Consider the following 18,817-nt stretch of genomic DNA (forward strand, 5'->3'; position numbering starts at 1 on the left):
GGTCCCTGGCTCCTAGATGTGGAGATTGAAATTATGATAAAATTGACCCGGGTTGGGTTTAAAGTTGGGAAAGTATTGTGTCAACAGTGACGAGGTTTCAAACTCCAGCCACAACAATCGCTATTTATTTCAATGAACACGTTATTTTAAGTTAACCATGTGTTTATCATAAGTTATACTTTTCTCATTGGCTTTATTGAGGCAAGACCATTAAATTGCACGGGGAAGAAGTTATTATGTTTCAAATACAGTAGCTGAATCCTTTATCAGATTTAGCACACCTGTGTTAGTTGCACTTTCAACGCAGCGTTCTCAACATCTTCTGTCTCACTCCAACTCTACAACTGAATGAATGTGGTAACTTGGGGTTGAAGCAACAGCTGTCATGTATTTTGCTATAAAATAGCATTCCACTGTAGAAGACAGGGATTAACCAACATCAAACACCTGACAATAAACTTAAAATCAATCATGAGGCAGCCATTTAAGTGTTGACAGGAAAGATCAATTGACAGGGGATATATTTTTCAACAAACACCAGAGGATGCCAGTGTATTTGATGTTGGACATCCAGTGATGTACATCCTGCACCTTGTGGGGGTTTGTCCTCAGTGGTGCCCAACAGTACGAAGCGTGTGGACGAGGAGAAGAGGTTCCGCGACTGTGCCGACCTCTACCAGGCAGGATTCCACAAGAACGGAGTCTACACCATCAACATCAACCCCCAGGAGACCAAAAAGGTACTGTGTGCGTGAGGGCGTGTGTTGCTAGAAACAGCACTTCCTTTTAAACACTCGCTGTTTGAAAAGGTGTTGACCTACTAGACAACAAGCATGGTGCCCAATGACTGTGAGAGACAGATACCAGAAGCCTCAGGAATAACGAAGGGCTCAAAATACATTTGGCAGCCTGGTGGGGACAAGGGTTTAAACATTAGAATGAGCCGGGGCTGGGGAAGGGTCTAAACAGGTGTTACCTACATCAACAGCCCTGCCGAACTCATGGCAGAGGAAAGTGTGTGTGGTGTGTGCGTGTGAGGGTGTGTGGGTGTGTGTGTGTGAGAGAGAGAAAGAGAGAGAGACAGAGAGAGAGAGAGAGAGAGAGAGAGAGAGAGAGAGAGAGAGAGAGAGAGAGAGAGAGAGAGAGAGAGAGAGAGAGAGAGAGGTTGGTGAAGGGGTGAGTTTAAGGTGGCGGGGGGTTTTGTCGCCTCGGGTCCGGTTTCGTGGAATTGTTCTGTCGAGGCTGCTCACTTAATTACACCCAGACTGGTCTGCTGTGTGTTCAGCTGGACTCTTGGTGGAGGTGAGAGACCTCCGCTCCTCCCAGGAACTCCTCAAACAAAGACCCCCAACCCGGAGAAGATACACTTGTGTTATCAGCTTAAAGAGAGCTGGGGCTCTGAGGTTAAGGGCCAGGGTGGACCCAGGTGTCCACTGGTATGTGGTCATCCAGATCCCCCGACAGTGGGGTGTGGGAGGGGGCGTCTTCACAGAGATAGTGCTGAAAGACAAGTATGGAGGATGTTTGAGGATGTTTACATCTCCTAGAACTCAAACATCTACAGCATGATTTAGGTTAGATTGTAAATTATGGATACTTATATTTTATTTTTTATTCCCCTTGGTATTAGCTAGACCCCCCTTAGTATTAACTAGACTTTGCTCCTTTTGTATAGTTAGTCCACATATTTAAGTTTCAATATTCCCATATGTTTAATGTATGCACCTCCCTGCCAAAGTAAATTCCTTGTTTGTGCAAACATTCATGGCGTCAAGTTATTATTTGAATTGAATCCCTTCTAAAGCACATTTGAATTGAAAGGGTTTTTGTTAACACATATTTTGTGTGTGTGTGTGTTTCCAGGTGTACTGTAACATGGAGACCGCTGGTGGAGGATGGACTATCATCCAACGCAGAGAAGACGGGAGTGTCGACTTCCAGAAAACATGGAAAGAGTATAAGATGGTAAATACACCCACACACATCCACGCGAGACGGTCAAGCCATGCTAGACTGGTTCACATATGTCTTCACCGGTGGATTATGACAAATGGGGTGTGTTACCTGGCATTGGTCTAGCATGTTGAAAAGAAAGAGGGTCCGTGGCATTCTTCCACCCCAGACTGGTCAAACTCACACCTGGTGGAACACTTCAAGCAGATGTTCAAGGACCAGCACCATCTGCCCATCGACATCTCTGGAAACATCTGTTCAAGATGTTCCTTTCTGTCCTCTCCTTCCCCCTAACCTCCTCTCCTTCTTTTTCCTTCTTTGCTTCAGTTCTTACCTATTAGCCTACTCTAAGCTAATACAAACGTAAAAAAATAAAAATAAATAAAAAGGTAAGTTTGGAGTTGTGAAAGATTCAAACGTAAGGAACTTCAAATGACCACCACAACATTAACTCTGCCAATGCACAAACCAATTATTGAAGCACACAGCTCTTACACCTGTTACCGCAGAGAGAGAAAGGGTGAGAGACAGAAGAAGAGGGAACTGAAAAAAGAGGAAGACAAAGAAAGAAAGAGACAAGGAGAGAGTTGGTTCTGGAGCCTTTTGACCATGTGCAGAGAGACCCCCACATACTGGGGCTCTGATGTGCTGGCGTCTGGTCCTCTACCTCCTTCCTTGAGAAATCTGAAGGTGATTGATCGTGTTTTATTGTGTGATTCATTTTCCCTGCTGTTGGTCTCAGTGGGCTCGTGGTCGAGCATTTATTACACTTGAAGGATCGTTAAATCTTTCAGTCAACATTGTCTGGCCTCTTCACATTTTTGTTGGGGGATTGAGAGTGGAGGACTCGACAACCCCACCTCATGAACGATGTGACCCTATGACCCTGTGATGATTATAATGACATTAGCAGAACTGTATATTTGTCACAGGGGGATGTATGTTACTGATATTTGCAGTGCATTCTCCCATACAATGTCATTATGGAGGACACAGTATCAAAAAAGACCTGTCGATGTTCATATTTTTTGTTCATATTTCACATGCTATGCGCCACAATTTGGTGGCCAAGTACCACAGTCACGAATGCTCAACGTTGCTTCCCAAAACCTTTGTTCTAACGCTCCGACTGGCCATGGACTCATCTGCAGCCAGGGTTCCGATGAGTAGCGTAGAGGTTTGTCTGTGAGGGAACAGTATGGTCTGTAATAGCCAGGGAGAAACACTGGGGAGTCACTCCAAACCCACGTCAGCCTATAGCCAGGGCTCTGGGGGGAGTCGGAGCCACAGGGTCTTGGCCTGGGCGAAGGCCAATCCAAGGAGAGCACATTGGGAACATTGAGTAAGAGTCATGACCCAGAGTCTCTTTCTCTCTCCCATTCTCCTTCCCCCTCTTTTTGTCCCTCTCTCTTTCTTTCTCTCGCTGTCTCTCCATCTCTCTACCAGTGCTCTCTCCCTTTAGATCTCCCTCCTTCTTTCTCTCTCCTCTCTCCCTCCATATCCCTGTGCCGTTACCCTCCTCCCACACAGCAGGACACGTCTCAGCCCAGAGGAATGCCCGGTATTTACTTTGCCTCTTCCCACTCCAACAGTCACCACACACACTCGGCACATTCACACACAGTAGAGTCCACTACCCACGTCTCATGTGCCCAGAGCATCTACTTCTACCATCTCCAATGGAACGGTTCCGTTCAGTCAGAGCTGCGATGTCACCCCATTTCTGATGATGCAGTCGTACGTGTGCATACACTGTGTAGAAGTCTACATATTACTAGAGGAGTACACAATTGTGCCATTGTTATTTCGCGCAATGGGGTTGGGAAAGAGTTTGAGTGAAAGGAAGGAAAGAACGGAAGGAGTGGAGTGGAATGAAGAGAAAAGGATAGGGGTGGATAGGGTAGAAGGGGAAAGTGCAGTATAAGGTGGAGAGGGAGGAGGTGGAGGAGAAGATGGTTGAAGGTTGTGGTGGGTGCTTTGTTCAGCTGGTCCTCATTTATACTCTCATAAACAGGTATGGCTGTTCAGTCAGTCCTCCATGGCGTTCCACTGTATGACACGGGTGTAATGTAGTTTAATACAATCCTGCTACTCGGTTTCTCATGCCAGGCAGAGCTTCACTCAGGGCAAACCGCCATGTCTGTGAACAAAGCGAGATGTCAGACACAATAGCCCAGTCTCCACTCACACCAAATTGGTTTGGCCCATCCATTCTAAAAACATCATTGATCCCTCCCAACGAAACACTGAAACCAGCACCCCAGAAAGGACAGTTGCGGTTTGACAGGAGAATTCCGCACTACAGTCAAGAGAAAAATATGGGGGATCTGAAGTGACAGTCACTTCCAACAAACCGAAAGTCATGTCAATGAATCTGGTTTGACTCAGGGCCTGTCCTCCTCCTCCCTCTGTGTTGCAGGGGTTCGGCTCTGTGTCTGCTGAGCACTGGCTGGGGAACGAGAACGTGTTCCTGCTGACCAGCCAGCGGCAGTACGCCCTGAGGGTGGAGCTGACCGACTGGGATGGACACCAGGCCTTCTCCCTCTACGACCGCTTCTACATCGGCTCAGAGAAACACAACTACAGGTGATTCTTTTTTATAAAAAGTTACTACATCTTGTGAATTTAGTTGTAGTTTTTGATGCGAAACGACACACAAATAGTGCACATGTTAGAGTAAGTACAGCAAGTTATCAAGGATCAGAACCATAACAGTCTATCAGTTTCTCAACCTGTCTTAGTGCCATGTACAGTTCATCAATCACATCATATTTTATAATACTATAACAACTAAAATATTACCCAACAGAGCTATGAGCGTGAATCTTTGCACCCTATTACAAACACACATTTAAGCTTTTGCATGGACGTTCATAGATTATGTGTGGCTGAAATTGACTATGGTTTTAGGTCATTTGTTAACTATCTAAGAGTTTTTCTGAGATTATTCTTCCTCTGGTTTCCCCTCGTTGCTTACATTTGCGATCCACACCAAAAACGTCCTTTTAAGGGATACTTTGTCCTTGAGCGCGAGGGGCCTGAAGTGGTGGTGTTTTCTTTAGAGAGGGTTAAGTCCAGCACACAGGCTTCCTAAAAACTGAGGCAGATGCCTGGAAAAACTGCTGGAAATTCCTCAACGTTGCAGAGCAATCACTTCTCTCGGAGAGGAGATGGTCTGACAACTCCAATTGGAGCCAACCCGTTGGATCCACGCTCCCCTGTGATAAGGAGTTCCTTTAGTCTGACGTGTCCTCCTTTCAACTCCGGCAGGAACACTGTTTGTTTTCCAAAGGCATTGCCTCCATTTACTGCAAAGTGAAGGGAGACACTGAGGCCATAGCTTAAAAGCTTTCACTTTAAAACCTCCCGCTTTAAAGTCCAAAATGGTGGTGTCAGGTGCTCGGCTATAGCTGGGAGCACCGGGGTGATTGTCATATTGAATTTGTGGGAATCAATCTGAATCATATGCGATGACAGGATTTGCTTTAAGACTTTTTCCTACTAAAGTGTTAGGAGTTTACCGGGTCTGTCTCTGTCGGCTCCAGCAATGTCTTTCATATGTAAAACAATATGGACTGATCAGCCAATGTGTTTTGAAATTCAATGCGAAAATATCTCAACCACTGATTCTGGCTTAAACTTAGACTGCATAGGCACTTATGAAAAATGTCTCTCTGTCTCTCTCTCTCACACACACACACACAATCACACACATTGCTTCATCATTTGTGCCACAAACACATTGTAAACTTTTCCTCATCTGATTGGAGTGTTGAGAGGGCTTTTGAAGATGGCTCCACTCTGCTCTGTTCACGAGAGCAGGAATCTAATCAGCACCCTGATCTCTAAAAATAAATGTGTTCTTGCAAAGATTTCTGGTATGATAATCACACATTGCTTCTCAAGGCCAAAATAAACGAGAGTTCAAGCCCCCAAACAACCTGAGTAAAATTCTGTCCGGTTGTCTGCTTGCTCTGCCTTAACACAGTCATGCTACACTTTGAAACAATCTGCGACAGGTTCTTCAACTCCCATTTGCTGTTGTGGCAAGCATGAGATTGTAGTGGTAGATACAGTGTGCTGTGTTTATATTTGAAGTTATTTTGGGCTTTGGCGGTGGCAGGGCTTACTGGAATACTCTAATCTACTCCAACACAGGCAGACACATTTATTATGACACATAAATGAAAATAGCAGAGTCATGCGCAGTCAGACGCTAACACACACATAAACACAACCACACGTCTCTCTTGCTCTCACACACACACAGAAACAAGACCACAAGCTGAGGCTCTTGCATCAGTAATCTAGCAATGAAAGTTCAGCATTGCGCATTACTCCACATTTATCATGCACATAGAGGCCTGCCAGTCAGGAAATGTTTGCTTTCTGCCAAGCAGCTTCTTGGTAAAACCTAAATATAACTTCTGATGGAAAATACTCCCACATTAGTCCCGCAAAACCTGTGAAAATGTATTTATTAATCCAGTAGTTAGATCATGTACACAGACTGTCAGATTTATGGCTACTCCCACTGTCAGGCCCAGAATAAATGCTTCAGACTAGCCAACACCACTTTATTCAGCTTCTGTCCAGCCGGCTAAATAAGAAATGATTAACCCAGAGGACGATTTAGAATGTAATCTCTTTGGGTCTTTTTTCTCCTTTTTCTTGTGTCCTTATCTATCGCTCGACTGTCTTCTGGTGTCAGCACTGTAGGTTGTCTCCATGCTGTGCTAGCTCTGTATTTACAGTATGAGCTCTTAGGGCTTATTGCACTGTGACCACACACACACACACATATATATATATATATATATATATATAAATACAAAATGGAGAGTGAAAGAGGTACACAATGATTAAGTAAATAGCTTGTGAAACCATCAGTGTTATTTTTCTGTGTTGTGTTTGAGGTTCCCCTCATCTCAGCGGCTTTTCTCCCTCAGAACAATACAGAAAAACACTCCATCACAGAGCAAAGTGGTTTGTCTTGGGAGGCTGCTGGTGGTTGAAAAACCTGTAATTCACTGACCCACAAATAGTTTCCTGATGACATTCAGAGTATCAACAAATTTCTTTTATCACACTCATTTATCAACATTTACTGTACACGTCACTAAACAAGGCCTCAAACCTTAATTATGAAAGAGATTGATGGAGGGAAGAAAGGAGGAAAAAGAGACAGATATCTATGGACAAATAGGACAGAGAGAAGGAGCGTAAATGTAGGCACACAGAGAAGGAAAGAAGCAGTACGGGAATAATTGGAAAGGGAGACATTTTGTTGCAAAGGGGAAATTGTATTAAAGCTTCATGAGAATGACCCATAACACCAGCCATATCATATTTATATTTTCCATAACACAGCTGAACATTTTACAAATCATTTTTCATTATTCAAATGATTGATAATTTGAAACCAAATCCAACCACCCTTCTTTTAATGGACCTCGCAGATTATGAATACTCAAATTTGAAAATGTACAAATCTGATAAAAAGATTTCACCACTAATTGTAAAAACGTCAAATGATCGCTTGCTTCATAACATGAGGCTGGCAGCCCTCCTGAACTTCACTCGCTAAGTTCTAGCAGAAAGCAGTAGTGTAACATTGCCAGGTCATGGTAATGCTTTCTAAAAAATAGATGTGTGCGTAATTACATTTAATAGACGTCTTTTGAAGGTTGAGGAGGGAGAAGAAAATGATAGCTGTGTGAAATCACTCTTGTAGAAAACGATGCTTGTAGCTGTTTAGAGGCTGTTCCATGAACCAAAAAATTAGTGTGGTAATGAGGGACAACAATTCCTAGGGCCGCACATTATGGTTACTTAGTTACCAGTACGTTTGTGTGTGATGCCTGTACGTGTGTGTCTGAGCTTTGCAATGTTTGAGCTTGTGTTTGGGCACATGAATTTGTGTGTGTTTGCTTGGTTGTGTAGTGTGTGTGTGTGTCTGTGTGTGTGTGTGTATATGCTGTGGGGGGTTGTGGAGAGGGACTGCAAGGAGGTCAGGGATACTATTTCCGGGGGGGTCAGTTGGCCATGAGATAGTGCCACATACATGTTGTTCCTTAAGGAGGAGGTCAAGTACACCGTCATTATTCAGGGGTCAAATCTGGTCATGTGACACATGAACTCTCAACTTCGACCTGAGTGTAAATCCATTAACTGCATGGCCAGCTGTAGCATAGCAATACTTCAGTGAGTTACTTCAGTAGCCAAATGTAAAAAATGACTACAGGGTTCTTTCGTAGTCCAAAAACTTTGAGAGTATTTTCCAGAAATGTTAATCTTGTTAGTTGAAGCCTGCACGTTCAATGTGGGTCAGTAGATTTGTGTCTGTGTATGTTTTAAGGTGCTTTTGAAGCAGGGATGTGCGTGTGAAGATTTAATACAGCTTCTTAGTTCTTGAATAAACCATAATTTCCCACAAAAAACGTTTGTCTGAAGGCTGTGCAGAGACACGTAGGAGTGAAGCACATGCACAGACACAAGTGAGGTTCACAGCTTCACAGTTTATGCTCTCGAGCAGCTAGCTTGTCTTTATTCAATATCCTTCCTCTCGGTGCAGCCAAGTTGCTAAATCCAGGGATTTTTCTGAATGCTAATGGCCAGATCCCATGGAGAAATCAGACAATCTCCTGCTCTGAAGTGTTTGATGTGAGGGATTGGGAGAGGGTCTTGGCAGAGGCTGGTTTTCGAAGAGGCTGTGACCTGCCTTGTCCTAGGCTCACACTGAGATGGGGGGTGGGGGGGTGGGGGGTGGGGGGTGGGGGGGTTGGCTCCAGGTCCCCTACCCCCCACGGAACCCAGCTCCAGAGGGGCTGGGTTACCAGACAGCGTTACCAGCATGAGTCTCTAATAAACTGCACGGAAGAACAACTGGGTGGCTGGCTCCTTCATCAAAGCATTAGACGTTGATTGTACGTTTGGGGTTGTTAACGGTTAAAGCTCTAGATGGCATGTGCTCTATGGGACGCAAGTTAATGACATGATAAAACAGTCTTCATAATTGTATTGGTGCATTGGTACTTTAGTCCTCACTAGGAAGTCATCCATTGGCCATGGTAATTGACCTCTACTATGAGCCAATCAAGCTTCAGTTCAGCTGCATAATGATTGCCAGGTGTGCAACAGCACCCGACGGACCCACAGCATGCTTGATCGTGTCCGGCACTCTTTGAGATAAAAGGGGGCCGACAGACTAGGTTGAGCCGTGTCAGTCAAAAGATCAAAGATGTCAGTTTTGAAAGTCTATGCCACAGTGGGTGCCATGTTAAAGCTTAAGCACGCACACACAAACACAAACTACACACACACTTAATAACGGTGAACATGTATGTTAGACATGCACACAAAATTTCATAAGAAACTTTATAGAAAACACAACCTCTGCACAGACTTTCAGACAGTCACAGAAGTACGTTGTTTTACAACACACCCGTAAACATCTCCAGAGGAATTATTTCATGAACTCTCTGTAGGACAGCAATATCCTCTATTTGGGCCAAGTCTTTTTTGGTAATAGAACATGGCAGTTAAAACAGAGAGGCCCTGGCCTGGCCTCATGTGTGCGGTGCTGCGTGGAGAAACAGACATATTTATGATATTCTTTATTCTCTACTGTTTGGGGAGGACGTAGTGTGTGCCTTGAGCAGAGTGCATTCTCTGATGTATAGAGGGCTATGGCAGGTGTGACTTATGGCACGTTGGGCCTTGTGTTTATCCTGGGGAGTGGAAGTCCATGTTCCCTCACCCTGGGTGGTAGCTACATGGTCGTTTTCTAGAACTGACTGTGACCGTCTCTGTACTGCGAAGGCCGAAGGGTATCGCTCCCTTTCTCTGTCTATCTTTCTCTTGTCTCCCTCCCTATCTATTGCTCTGTTATTTCTCGCCATTCTCCCCATGTCTTTCCTCAAGCAATACAGTGACTTTCACGGCTTCCATTGGGTTTCGAACAGAGAGTAACTGATCAGAGTGAAGCTCTAGGTGTCTCCCTAATAGGAGCTAGTGATTGTCCATGAAGACCAGACTCATCACGTCGTACTTTACACAGTCCCTTTCACACAACCTTGTTTTGAAGCGTCAGGCACCTTATTAATTATAGACACCAGTAATTTTTTTCAATTATGCAATTATTCCACCCACATGGTCAAGCCAGTCTCAACAACTTCAGGATTAAGTGCAAGATACAAGCATTTTGCAAGCGTTTGACAACATTAGACTGTTCACGAGCATTAGCTCATGCCATTATGTCTCATTGTCTCTCTCTCTCTATCTCTGAATAGTTCCAGTGTTAGGTATAAAGTACAGTCAACACATAACACAGTATTTACATTTAGAACTGGAAGAGGATAAGACTGCAGCCAAGAAGTGAGTCCTATGTTTAGGGCCCAAAAATAACCACAACGTATTTGTTCTGCGTCTGTGGGCTCTGCATTTGATGTAGTGCTACCCTTAGATTTTGTCTCATGTATGTTGGCATGAGCTTTACAGATATTATTACAACATGCCTTGTTGGTTTTGTGCACTAATAAGGACATTTTGTGTTTTGAAACAGTTTAATCTCTTTTAAAATGAAAAACTGGATATTGATTGTGTGTTAGATTGTAGAGCAGTTAGAGAAAACTCAGATCACTGCTGAACCACGTCATTTTTTAAATGATTGCCTGTTATCACAAACATGTCACAGCCATCCCCGTATGACCCCTGCAGCTCTGCTTACTTCCCACATATGTACAATGCTCCTGAGCATTGACTCATTGAAATCATCAACAAAGTGTATTAATGACGTGTGGCAATAGTGACTTTCAAGATTTTTCATTGGGTTTCGAATGTCATTTATATATGGCAAGGAAGGAAGACAAACAAACCAACATCCCTTATTGGATGAAAGCTGGGGAACAACATGGCAAGACCCCCAAATCTCTTCCCGGGGGTGTCATTGAGCAGGCTCACATCACTCTCCCCCCACCCTCCAATTCAACATTTTGTTTATTAATGAGCCTTAGCCAATCAAATTTACACGGTTATTCCAAGAAAACCAATCAGATTGGCCCGGGGTTCCTGTGAGAGGTGGGGGTTGCAATGGTTACACAGATGTTTAACCCTCCGGATGAAGTGCAGCTTGAGACGAGACAGGCTAAACATCCACATGTCTGCCACAGATAGACAGCAGAACAACTGCACTCAGAGGAAAAATCTGTCCTCTTGAACGACTGGGCTGTACTACTTAAATCGGCCTACTTATCACTCAACTACATAATGGCGCAAGCAAGAGAAAATACAGATGTCAATAGAGTTGGATTAGTGGTCTGGTCTAAAACAAGACAAGCACCCCGTAAACACAGAAGAGGCCAGTTTGAGGGGTGCGTCTGTGTCACACTGGAACTCTCATTTGATGATGTGTCTTGGCACTGTCTCTGCCCAGCATCAAACGTTTTTTTTTTTTTACAAACCGCTTCAAAATGTGTGGCCACGTCTGGTCTTTATCAGGGCAGTAGCACGCTCTATCCTGCATGGACTGGCTTTCGGTTTTATGGGGATGTGGAATTAGCTGGATTTGTGTGTGCCCGTTAAGTGAGCCCAGGTTGGATCAGTAGGGGGTTCTGGGCTTGGGCATGTCCCACCCAGAATACCATCCAGCTGTAATCCCTCAATCATGTAAAACCTTAGTTCTGTGGTAAATTACCACCAGCACAACACACAGTATCGTCGATTAATAAGATCCTAGAGCTGATCCAGGTGTGAGGTCTGGGCTGTGTGTGGTGTGGCCTGGATCTCTGCTCTCTGGAAGAGACAGGGTGGTGCTTTTTGCATGTGTCACAGAGTATGGAGTTTTGGCACACAGGCAAACATGCCTATACACATGGACTGTATGAACAGTGCGTGTACACACACACACACGCACACACACTTGTGAATACATGCAGGCACACCAACCGTTGCATCCCATGTTGAACATGCACACACCTTCTTGCAAAAACAGTGCTGTGTCCCATTTCCACATTTTCCTTGGTTGTTCTGACATTTTGGAAGTTGTGCTACAGACAGACTCTGATTAGGTATCTAACTCAACCATATATTTTAGTATTATGAGTATTGCTTTAGCGGTGGGGGGATTTCCCCTATGTGACACCGCCACACATTTTCTCCCTGTCCGAGTCATCCATTGACACAGCTGTCTAAATACAGGAGTCTCTCACGTCAAATGACTTTCCTCAGGAATCCACACGCCAGGGTCCTCTGGGGAAACGCCAACATGATTTCCTCCGAGTTGGGAGATTTTCACCCAGCCAGAAGTCTCTTCACGCAACCCCAACACAAACAATGGAGAAACGTCATTCAAATCATCTCAAGAAAGCAACATTTAATACAAACCTTACTACAGGAAAAAAATTATATTGTGACCTGACATAGTGAGATATTGGCAATTTGTGAGTGAAACTCTCTGGTCACCCTTTCCCTTGTCCATTATTATTGACAGGAATCAATCTCAGGAAATTACTAGGTTGCTAGGTTTTCTCTGCCTGTGTGGACCTAATTCATATGGTCTTTCAGTGCTGTTCCCTGGATTGGTAAGGGTCAGAGCAGTCCAGGACTCAGAGGGAGTTCCTAATGATGAAGGCCATCAGCCGGGTGGAGAGAGGAACTAACATCATTAGGGTTAGGGTTAGTCTGGACTACGAGAGATTTCACAAGCGTTGGACTCTCCCTTGTTGGAGTCTTTTACAGTTCACACATGCTCCAACCAAGATCTGAGAAGTATGTGTGTGGAAGGGGGAAGGAGCATGTGGGTGAGTGAGAGATGATCTTGACTGTTTTTACACTGGATTTTTGCTTAGATAAGATTCTAAGATTAGTTGATCTTTTTCACGAAGATAGCACTGAGTATGACACACACACCTACACACACACACACAACTAACACTACCTAACCCCTCCAGCCCAATCCATCCCCCAGGACCCTCCATCCTCCAGCCCGGTGCCCCAGACAGGGGCTCCTGTGTGCTGCCCCCCCCCCCCTCCTTCTGCCAGGCCCCTGGATCAATGTGTCTCTCAGCAGTGCAGCTGGAGCGCTTTGATTTACAGGTTCCACATGTGGAGGTTCCACACAGCCATCCCTTGGGCCCGCTGCCATACTGTACCGTCTGCAATATACCGCTTAGGGTTGCATGTCTGCATGTCTAGAACTTAATATACTCTCTCCCGTACTCATTCCCTCCCCATAATGAAAGCAAGGCCCTTGGTCAGTGATGGCCTCTGGAATGTGGTACCTTCACACAGGAAGGACAGTAGGCACAGAATTTAAAGACCGGGAAAGAGAAAGACAGGGACATTGTGTACTTGAGGCATACAGGCCTACATAACAGGCCTACTGAACAGCAGCTGGCTCAGCGTTTAATGACTTGGTCTCTGTTTTCAGATATGTCCCGTCTGGGTCTAAACAACACGTTCAGGGGCACACAGTCGAAAACGTGCTTCCCAGATTTCTCTGACTCTTTACACCTCTGCTGCTACCCTTCTTTCTTTCTCTAACTCTTTCATTTTCTTTACCCTCCCCCTGTGTGCATATCCTTCTTTGTCTGTCTGTCTGTCTGTCTCTCTCTCTCTCTCTCTCTCTCTCTCTCTCTCTCTCTCTCTCTCTCTCTCTCTCTCTCTCTATCTTTCTCTCTCTGCTGAAAGGACAACTCTTTCAGGAAGTCTCTCACTCAGAAGTCTCTCACTCAGTGTGTTATGTCTTCTCCATCTTCTTCATTGCCTGCACTGCTCACATAACCAGAATTTCCTTCTCTTTGCCTGCCTGCCCCCCCCCCCCACCCCCCCTCTCCCCGGCCCTACCCCTCGACCACCACCTCTCCATCCCTCCTCATGCCGTTCCTCTTCCTCCTCCCTCCAGGTTGTTCTTGAAGAGTCACAGCGGGACAGCCGGCAGGCAGAGCAGCCTGGTGATCCACGGGGCAGACTTCAGCACCAAGGATGTGGACAACGACAACTGCATGTGCAAGTGTGCTCTCCTGCTGACTGGGGGTGAGTGCAGGAAGAGACCCTCAAAATAGTATGGGCCATGTGACCCGATTGAACACCATGAACAACGTACAGTAGGAGAGAGATTATAACGTTAATCTATTTCAGTCCATGTAGCATTCTGGCAGTGGCACACCCACAAGGTTTGTATCTTTAGTTCCATTTGCACCACGTTTTTTGATCACTAACGTGTTCCCTTTCATTTTTTTTCCTCTCTTTCTCCTCCTTCATTCCCTGACTTGGTTAGGTTGGTGGTTTGACGCCTGTGGCACGTCCAACCTCAACGGCATGTACTTTATGCAGGGCCAACATGTGGGCAAACTGAACGGCATCAAATGGCACTACTTCAAGGGCGCTAGCTACTCGCTACGAGCCACCACCATGATGATCCGCCCCCTGGACTTCTCCTAGGAACTCCTTCCCTCCTCCATGCGTTACCCCTCCCCTCAGCCTCCAAGACATGCCAAACATCAAGCTGTCGAGTTGAGACGAGCCCTTCCTGGTTCTGTTTCCACTCTGTTGCCTTGTCTCTTTACCCAAGGTACCGGGAAGTCGTCTGGTTCGCTCACTTCTGCTGCCATTGTCTGGTACCTGAGACTGCGTTCTGAGATACACACACAGGAGAAGAAGAGGGTAGGAGGGGCTGGTGGAACAAGAAGGGATGCTTCAGCCCATTGCTTAACGATCTGAGAGAGGGAAACTCTTATTTTTGACGGACAGATAGACTTTTTTTTAAAGCATACTTTGAACTGATGCTTCTTTCAACTGTCCCTCACTCTGGATCTGGGGACTACTGCTGGTCTGTTGACTGATCCATCTTTCGGCTTGGAACTGATGGTCACATGGCTCACGTTCTGTTTAGACTCCGAGACAACACTATGAATCTCAAAAATAATTTTGTGCATCTGGGATGTCCACACAAGCCATATGGGAGATATTGAAAGTTTTGCGCAGAATGATTGGGGACTTGTAAATGTTTTTTATGTTTGATATTTGTTTTTGTATTAGAGCTGTACACAATTACCTAATGCATTTGGGTTTATATGACCCTTTGTACATTACCTTTCTATGGACAATAGAAAAACCACAAGCTTACAAGGTAACCTTGAGTATGAGAGGTTTGTCTTATATGGACTGGTCTAGTACTGCAACAGTTCTGAGAATGAGCTTCGGCCCATGGTTTTGCTGCCACTTACATACTTGTTGTCCTGCCAAACTTTTCTGATTATTTTATTAAGTTCAAATGTCACGTTATTATTGGATTTATTTGTATTTGTCATTGGCGACGTACATGTATATCCCTGCCAAGGTCCAAAAGTGATTGTGATCCATTGTTCTAAAAATGAGAAAATGAAAACATGGACACAGATGCATTTATTTACAACGTAGAAGCATGTTGTGCCAGTTTCAGCTGTTCTTTTGTGCTATTCTACTATTTTGTGTGCCACTTAGGGTTATTGAAGGTCAATCTATGACCTGACAATATTTTTCAACAATCCAATTTTTTTTTCAACACATCCCCTATGAATGTTGCTCAGTAACTGTATTGAACTCTGTACCCAGACTGTTCATGTTTCTCTGCAATGCTGATCAGATCTCATAAATGGACTTAAGTATGAAATTAAGGATACGTTTTTTTGTCAATTTTTTTTTGGTCCATGTTTAATGTGCATGTATTGCATAACTACAAACAACGAACGAAACAACAAAGATTCTTAATGTCATTAAATGTTTATATTACAAGAAGTTTCAATGGAAGAAATGCTCTTGGTATCTGGAATTCATAGAACTTAGTGACATACTTGCAGTAAATGGTATAACTTTCCTGAGGAAAGCGCTGCCTTTTTGTTTCTATTCCTCCAGAACCACAGTGGTGGTTTCAAGTAAGCATACAACATAGACATTATAACAATAGTCGAGAAATATGCCTTCAGAGACTGCTGTTACCTCAATTTTACCATTTATTTAAACTAATTTTGTAACAAAGTGGTCAATGTTGTGTTGTTAGACAAAATAAAAAAGCATGTGATGCCCTAATGTTTTCAAGTTTTTTTTATTCAATTTCAAATTCATAATTCAAATGTATAATACACTAAAATTCATTCCCATAAACTCTCTTACCCATGTCTCTAATTTGACTGAGCTCAATTCTCTCCCTTTCAAAACAATATTTTGTTTATCCCAGCAGCACATCGACACACTCAGTCATTAAATGACCGCACTGACAGGCAAACAAAGCCAGGTGGCAGAGCGAGTAGTGACAAACAAAAGTTGTCTCACGGTATACAGATGCAAAATAAATATAATGTTTAGGAACTTTTCCAGTGCCCATAAACCCGGCAGCCACTGGGTGGATAATACTTCAGCTTGTTCTTTGTAGTGACCAATAGCCAAGGTGTCAAACGAGGCTGTCGGAACGTCCATAGCTCTCCATGGCTGACATTCCTGGGCCTAATCAGAGTTGAAACGAATGGCTGCTGCCTGCAAACCACTACTTGTCCCTCAGCGCCTGTGCTGACCTGACACCCCGGCTGGAATGTGGGCTTCACACAAGAGCAGGAGCAGACAGGGCGAGGGTGAGTCTGTGCACACACACACACACACACACACACATATAAACACACCAGAGCAACAGGGTCAGTTGTCAGTGGCAAACTTTGCTCTTGCCAAGAGATTAACACAATGCATCCTTACCGGAGGTGTAGAATGGAGGACGGGGGACCACTCCACAGTGGTGAGACGTAAAGAGGACAACTTTTAACAGTTGAGAGATTTTCTCTATTTTTCCCCATTACGAAAGGGACAACGTTGATGCTCAACCGAGAAGAGATGGGCTCAGCTCCAGCCTCGCATATCTAGGATGTAAGGTGAAGTCAAGTCTGACTTCAGTCTCCCCCTACCCCCTGTCTCCACGGCCAGTTGGCTGAGCCGAAGACAGATCATTTCCTGTTTGCTGAGGGCGGTGGGATGAGGGAGGGGGGGAGACGGTGAAGCAAGAGGGTTCCCCAAGGGAGGCTGGGCCTGTACTGCAGACCCTGCTGGGCCAGGGCCAGATCAGATAAGGGGGGGGGGGGGTATTACCTGCAGTGTGAACACAGAGAACCCTCTCACTCCCCTGAGACCACCTACGCAAATGCAAAATGAGGAACAGGCGGAAATGGAGAATCTATTTTATGAAAACAGAACATGTCTTTTAAGCCCCCCATCATTAACTTTAAATGTCAAAAATTCTTCCTCGCTTCCGATTTATAAGATTGTGAGGGCAGATAAATCTTTGAAAAAACAAAATGAGAATAGGATGCTCAGACTACTAAAAAAGATTCTGGAAGTCATCCTTAGAGAACCTTGATGTCCTGTGTGATACAATAATGCAGGATGCAGACATCCACTCTATATGGGACTTGAATGGAAGCATTTCGAGTGAACGTATTTTACCTGAGGGTTGATATGAGGACGGAAGTTTCACCTTCTAAACACAATCCAAAACACAAGACACTTCTCAGTGGACTACTCAGACTAAATAGCCTTCTTGGGCCCTGGGGTTGAACTCCAGTTGGAATCCACAATGAGGTGTCTCAGTATAGCATGTACAGTAGGGTGTGGACATTTGTATTTGTTTCATTTCAGGTTAAATTAGTCTCTAAACGTTGTGGGTTCTGAGGTTTTCCACCCTAACAACTGCGAGGCAGCTGCAGTGTTATCAGCAGATGAGTTGCTGAAGTAGACTAATTCGGCTTCATCACAAAATTCAATTTCCCTTAAACAAGAGCAGCTGTTTACCACACAAAACAACATAGAGGGGGAGAAGCTCATCTGTGAAACATTAGACCACATAACTAGAGCATATAGAAATGTCAGAATGTAAAGCAGCTTTGGTCACCATTTGATCAAATCCAATAACTGCTACCACATAACAATGTCTAAGAACAACCTCTGAAGTCCCAGTTGGGAAGCATTCAACACACAGCATTTTTAGACATGTATGTGATTGTAGGGCCCGGGTTTAGGAATTACAATGCTTGTGAGAGTGAAGTGGTGTGGGACTATAATACCACAAGACACATTAGAACATAACTTCCCATTATTCACATTGGCTACAAAGCTGAGGGCAGCATTAAAAAAAAACAACTAAAAAACAAAGTCATCACGTGCAAGTGGACCGAAAATCGTTACATCAAGCATTACCATCAATGCAAACAAATCCGATTCATTCAGTCATGCTCGTTGTGGCTGACCTGAAATCCAAAACCTTCCACACACACGTCTCGGTGGGATTGTTAAAAATGAGGTGTTAGGTCATGCCTTTATTGTTAATGGTTCTTTCTGAGGAAATGAAAGAATTGTTGTTTTCATCCAAATGTGCTAAGCCATTTTTTTCTAATCTGAGACATGACGATCCATATCAAGTTGAAGTACTTTAGAGATTTCTTACTCTTTTATTGGAATTGTGCCATGTGTAAAATAAAACTGTACTCATATGATTCATAATATTTTAAAATTCCCAGATGATGCTTTAACTCCTATGATAGCCTGTGATTCTCAATTCTACATTCATGACTTTTATAAAGAAAGTGGTTGCTATTGGCCCACCCTATTGGTTTCCACAGTAATAGATATTCTGTCTGGCCATGCATTGAAAGCCCATGAGCATTGCGCTACAGAAACTGGGTTGGGTTGGTCTGCTTTTGAGTGAAAACTGCTGTGTCATTTAGCAAAATAAATGGAACGGAATAAGAGTATAAACATGAGGTGAGGTTAGCGGCCCCTCCATCGAGAAAAACTCAATACTGTAGGTGTTCAGCGTGACAGATGGTCTGCAAAAGTGGAAATGACA

General features: G+C 44.2%; 1 protein-coding gene across 1 annotated transcript in view; it reads left to right on the forward strand.

Moving 5' to 3' along the window:
* angpt1 (angiopoietin 1) overlaps positions 1 to 16,020 on the forward strand; it is a 38,814-nt gene extending 22,794 nt beyond the window's left edge. The window contains exons 5-9 of the mRNA XM_084696310.1: positions 613 to 740; positions 1,864 to 1,965; positions 4,373 to 4,539; positions 13,856 to 13,986; positions 14,231 to 16,020. Coding sequence (XP_084552436.1) covers positions 613 to 740; positions 1,864 to 1,965; positions 4,373 to 4,539; positions 13,856 to 13,986; positions 14,231 to 14,394 — 692 coding nt within the window. The 3' untranslated portion in view covers positions 14,395 to 16,020. The remainder of the gene's footprint in view (positions 1 to 612; positions 741 to 1,863; positions 1,966 to 4,372; positions 4,540 to 13,855; positions 13,987 to 14,230) is intronic.
* The last annotated feature ends 2,797 nt before the right edge of the window (positions 16,021 to 18,817 follow it).

The sequence above is a fragment of the Hypomesus nipponensis genome, chromosome 4 (assembly GCF_054491055.1).
Source record: "Hypomesus nipponensis isolate SF chromosome 4, ASM5449105v1, whole genome shotgun sequence".
NCBI classification, from domain to species: Eukaryota; Metazoa; Chordata; class Actinopteri; order Osmeriformes; family Osmeridae; genus Hypomesus; species Hypomesus nipponensis.